The sequence below is a fragment of the Monoraphidium neglectum genome (genome assembly GCF_000611645.1).
Source record: "Monoraphidium neglectum strain SAG 48.87 unplaced genomic scaffold scaffold02653, whole genome shotgun sequence".
In the NCBI taxonomy this organism is placed as follows: Eukaryota; Viridiplantae; Chlorophyta; class Chlorophyceae; order Sphaeropleales; family Selenastraceae; genus Monoraphidium; species Monoraphidium neglectum.
The window spans coordinates 1-3,905 of record NW_014010975.1 but is presented as its reverse complement, the minus strand read 5'-3'; the positions used below and the strand labels follow the sequence as shown (position 1 = coordinate 3,905).

General features: G+C 66.7%; 2 protein-coding genes across 2 annotated transcripts in view; both read right to left on the bottom strand.

Annotated features, from left to right (window-relative positions):
• Window positions 1-1,592, bottom strand: part of MNEG_11240 (hypothetical protein) — a gene marked incomplete at both ends in the record, with an annotated part of 3,662 nt that extends 2,070 nt beyond the window's left edge. Inside the window, 3 exons of the mRNA XM_014040288.1 lie at window positions 20-398; window positions 743-1,292; window positions 1,557-1,592. Coding sequence (XP_013895742.1) covers window positions 20-398; window positions 743-1,292; window positions 1,557-1,592 — 965 coding nt within the window. The remainder of the gene's footprint in view (window positions 1-19; window positions 399-742; window positions 1,293-1,556) is intronic.
• A 1,185-nt stretch (window positions 1,593-2,777) lies between these two features.
• Window positions 2,778-3,860, bottom strand: MNEG_11239 (hypothetical protein; the record flags this gene model as incomplete). Its single annotated transcript, XM_014040287.1, has 3 exons — window positions 2,778-3,083; window positions 3,325-3,469; window positions 3,772-3,860. The coding sequence occupies 3 exons, from the start codon at window positions 3,858-3,860 to the stop codon at window positions 2,778-2,780; spliced, it is 540 nt and encodes a 179-aa protein (XP_013895741.1).
• Between the last annotated feature and the right edge of the window lie 45 nt (window positions 3,861-3,905).

The window sequence follows — 3,905 nt, the reverse complement described above, 5'->3', positions numbered from 1 at the left end:
CCGCCGCGCGGCCTCCCACTCGTGCACCCCCGCGGCGATCTCCGCCAGCCGCCGCGCGACGTCGGCCGCAGACGGCCGCGCGGCGGGGTCGAGCGCCCAGCACGCCTGGATCAGCTCCGCGTATCCGGGCGGCGCGCCGCCGGCGGGCAGCAGCGGGCGCAGGCCCTCCGCGGCGACCGCCGCGGCAAGCTCCTGGCGGCCGTAGCCGTGCTCCAAGACTGTGTGTATGTCGGGGTTGTCCTTGGTGCAGTCCGAGAATGGGTAGGTGCCTGCTGCCGCCTCGTTGATGGTGATGGCGAGGGCGTAGACATCCGATGCGAAGGAGGAGGGCCGCTTGAGGAGGACCTCTGGGGACATGTACTCGAGGGTGCCCAGGACCATGCGCTTGTGGAAGCCGCCTGGAAAGTGGCGGGTTGGCGAGAGAGGGCGGCTGGTGAGTGGAGTGTGCGTGTGTGCGTGCGTGTGTGTTTGTGTGTGCATGTGTGTGTGTGTGTGTGTGTGTGTGTGTGTGTGTGTGCGCGCGTGCGCGTGCGCGCTGCACAAGCATGCACGTTAATGAATGGCACCCATTGCCTCACCCATCCCAACCGCCAAATGCGCACAGCTTGGCTCTCAACCGCTTTTCCCAGAGCTGCTAGCCTCCCTAGACACATACACACAAATACACACACTCACAAGCGCGAAAAGACGCAAACACATGCGCGCAAACACACACACAACACATCCACAGACAACTACACACCTGACGGCATGCCCCGCGACCTCACGGCCGCCTGCGTGATCTTGTTCTCCGCCGCCAGCAGCTCAGCAGGCGCCGCAAGCCCAAAGTCTGACAGCAGGGGGGCACCCTCCTCGGTCAGCAGCACGTTGGCCGACTTCACATCCCGGTGCACCACCCCCTTTGCGTGCACCGCGGCGAGCGCGTCCGCCAGCGCGGCGCCTATGGCCAGCAGCTCCCGCCAAGAGGGCCGCCACCCCTGCCTGTGCACGCGCCCGTGCAGCGTGCCGGCCGCGAGCGGCATGACTAGGAGGTAGCTTGGCGGCAGCGCGTGCGCGGCGAGGACGGGGCAGATGGCCGGGTGGGAGAGCTCCGACATAAGCGCCAGCTCGCTCCGGAAGCGGTGCAGGTCCTCAGACCGTGCTATGGTGAAGCGTTTGACGGCCACGTCCCGCCCTGCCAGGCGGCCACGCACGACGACGGCCTCGGCGCCGCGGGAGAGCTCGGGGCCGAGGTCCAGCTGGGAGGGGGCGACGCTGAGGGGAACGGCGGCGGAGGCGCCGACGCGGCGGGCCTGCGGGGTGGGGGGGGGCGCGCAAGTGCGTAGGGGTTGGCCGGGTGTGGCAGGCGGCAGGCGGGCGGCTCAAGGATGCATATTTCGAATGGGTCAAGGGAGGCTTGCTATTGACCCAGCATGCCGGTGATGACCAGAGGCGCCGCGAGGGGGCGTCTGTTGCACTGATTTCCGGGTAATTGTCATTACGGCCGTGCAAGCTCTTTGAAGGCGGCTGCAGCAGCTGCTAAGCTGTAAACCCAATTTTGCAATGCGCCATCGCACCTCTTCGATCTCTCCCTGCCGCACAGCGCGCTGCATTGCTGCAAGCGCCTCGCGCACAGGCAGTGCAGGGGCGGGCGTCGTCATCGCCACGGCTGCCGCGGGGCTGCCGGCCATAGCGACGCAGCGCAGACAAGCACACCTACATTGAACATGAGTGCGATGGAGGCACGGCAGAGCGTCAAGAGAGCCCGGGGCCGGATATATGCTGAAGAATCCACAGGCGAAGGCGCAACCACCGCCCAACCAAGGGGCGTGCATGCGTAAAAGATAAAATGGCATTCTACGTCGCCAAGACGAAGGTGCAGGCATACATTGGCTGCCACCCCAAGACCCACTGGTCAGGCACTGCCTCGCACGTCCCACCACACCAAAGTCTCACTTGGCGTGCTTCGTCCTCCAAGCGCAGTGTAATTGACTGATGATATCCTGTTTATAAAAAGGCGCTATCGAAGGGAGTCCGCGGTCGAGCGTGGCGGTGGCTTAGTGGAGGGCGCGAATTATTCTTATGCTTCACGCGCGTGTATGTCTGTTGAAAGGATCATGAAAGATTGACATTGCTAACATCATAGCGATTACGGTGTGACCTGTATCTCATTCAAAGGCCGGCAAGACACGCAAGAAATTGTGGAGCGAGGTGGCCCAGTGCTCGAGTGGCACCGCCTCACTGGCGCCTTGTTGCGCCACCACAGACGGCAAGCATTTGCAGCGCGATCCCGCTGTACATGGTCGCCTCAATGTTGTGGCATATTGTGCACGATCATGCACTTAGAATGAGGTTGCCCCATTGCGTGCACAACTGACGCCCGGCCGCCGCGTCAGTCAACCTGGTCGGTCAACCCACCCAGTGGAAAGCAGTCAATCAAGCACACCACCCCACTACAGTACGCATCCACGACGGTACGCCGCCCCTGGATCCAGCTTGGGACGCCATTCCCTCCTCCCTGGCCTCTGCTCCCACGCACACAGCGGCTGCCAAAGCCACGGCGCCACTTGATGACTCCCAGCTCATGTGCCCCGGCGCCTTGCAAGCCCGGTGCTGTTCTGCGCTGTACCCTCTGACAATTCGCGACACCGCCACAGCACACCCCTCATACTCGCATACTGTGAGTGCCCGTCACCCCCCTGCCTGCCCAGCTGCCCACTGCGGCACTTGAGGTTGTTACCCACTAGTTGGCGGCGGACCTTTGGCCGCAGCCTTACGACCTCACCTCAGCTGCGCCGTCACCCCCGATCAGACCGCAGCGACAGCAGGCTCCGCAGCTGCCCCCTCGGCGACGGCGGCCCCGACTGCCCCGCCACGCCCAGGCCGAACGGGCCCCCCGCGCCTTGCCCGCCGCCGCCGTCGCCGCCGCCGCCGCCCTGCCCCATGCTGAGCGGGCTCGGCGGCGCGCCGACGCCCGAGCCGGTGGCCGCGCCGAGCGTCGCGCGGCGGATCTCGTCCGCGGCCATGACCTCTGAGTCAAAAGATGCAAAGCGCTCCAGGACTTCCAAAATTGAGGACTCGGTTTGCGTCCGCGCAAGGGCGGCCTTGGAGCAGAGAGGGGCGAGGTGAGCAAGCGTCTGCAGGTGCGCCTCTCGGCGTGCCCGTGGTCCGGCAGGCGCGTCCGAGCGTTCCTCGCCGCCGGGGTTGGATTTATCCGGTTAGCTAGCAGCATACCTGCCATCTGGCAGCCGCAGCCGCCGATGCCCGCCACCAAAGGCATCCAAGCCTGCAGCCAGCCGTGCCTGCAGCCAGCCCCCAAACCTCTGGCCCACCTCCGCCGCCCACCTTCACGAGCGGCTGGCTCCTGAGCGCGTCCGCGTCTTGGCGCCGCACCAGCAGCGCCCGCACCCGGTTGCGCGCACGCACGGTGGCGGAGGCGGGGGCGGGGCGGCCGCCTAGGCAGAGGTCTCCCACCACCTGGCCCGCGCCCCTGCAGTGGACGCAGGGTTGGTGAACGCGGGGCGGCGCGTCGCGCTGGTGTTGAGCGGGGTCGAACCAAAGCCGACAGCACGGGGGGCAGGAGGTGGAATCAGGGGACGACCCAGGCTTGAGGCATGGCCGCAGGTCTGCGGGGCGTGGTGTGAAGCTGAGGAGCGCGCGCCGATAACGGCAATCAGCGAGCTTTGACCCCGCCCCGCGGCGCCCGCCGCACGGACACTCCTCGAAACGGGCCGGGTCGTCAAGCGGACGTGCACAGACAGGCAATCCCCAACAGCTGGCCAGCCCCCGCACCTGAGGGTCACCAAGTCCTGCGACCCCACCGGCGCCGCCTGCGTGCGCTCCTTGGCGGTCGCCACCAGGCTCTTCATCCGCTGGTGCATGCTCGGGCTGCGCCGCACCGCCCGCGCCGCCGCGCGCGCCGCGCC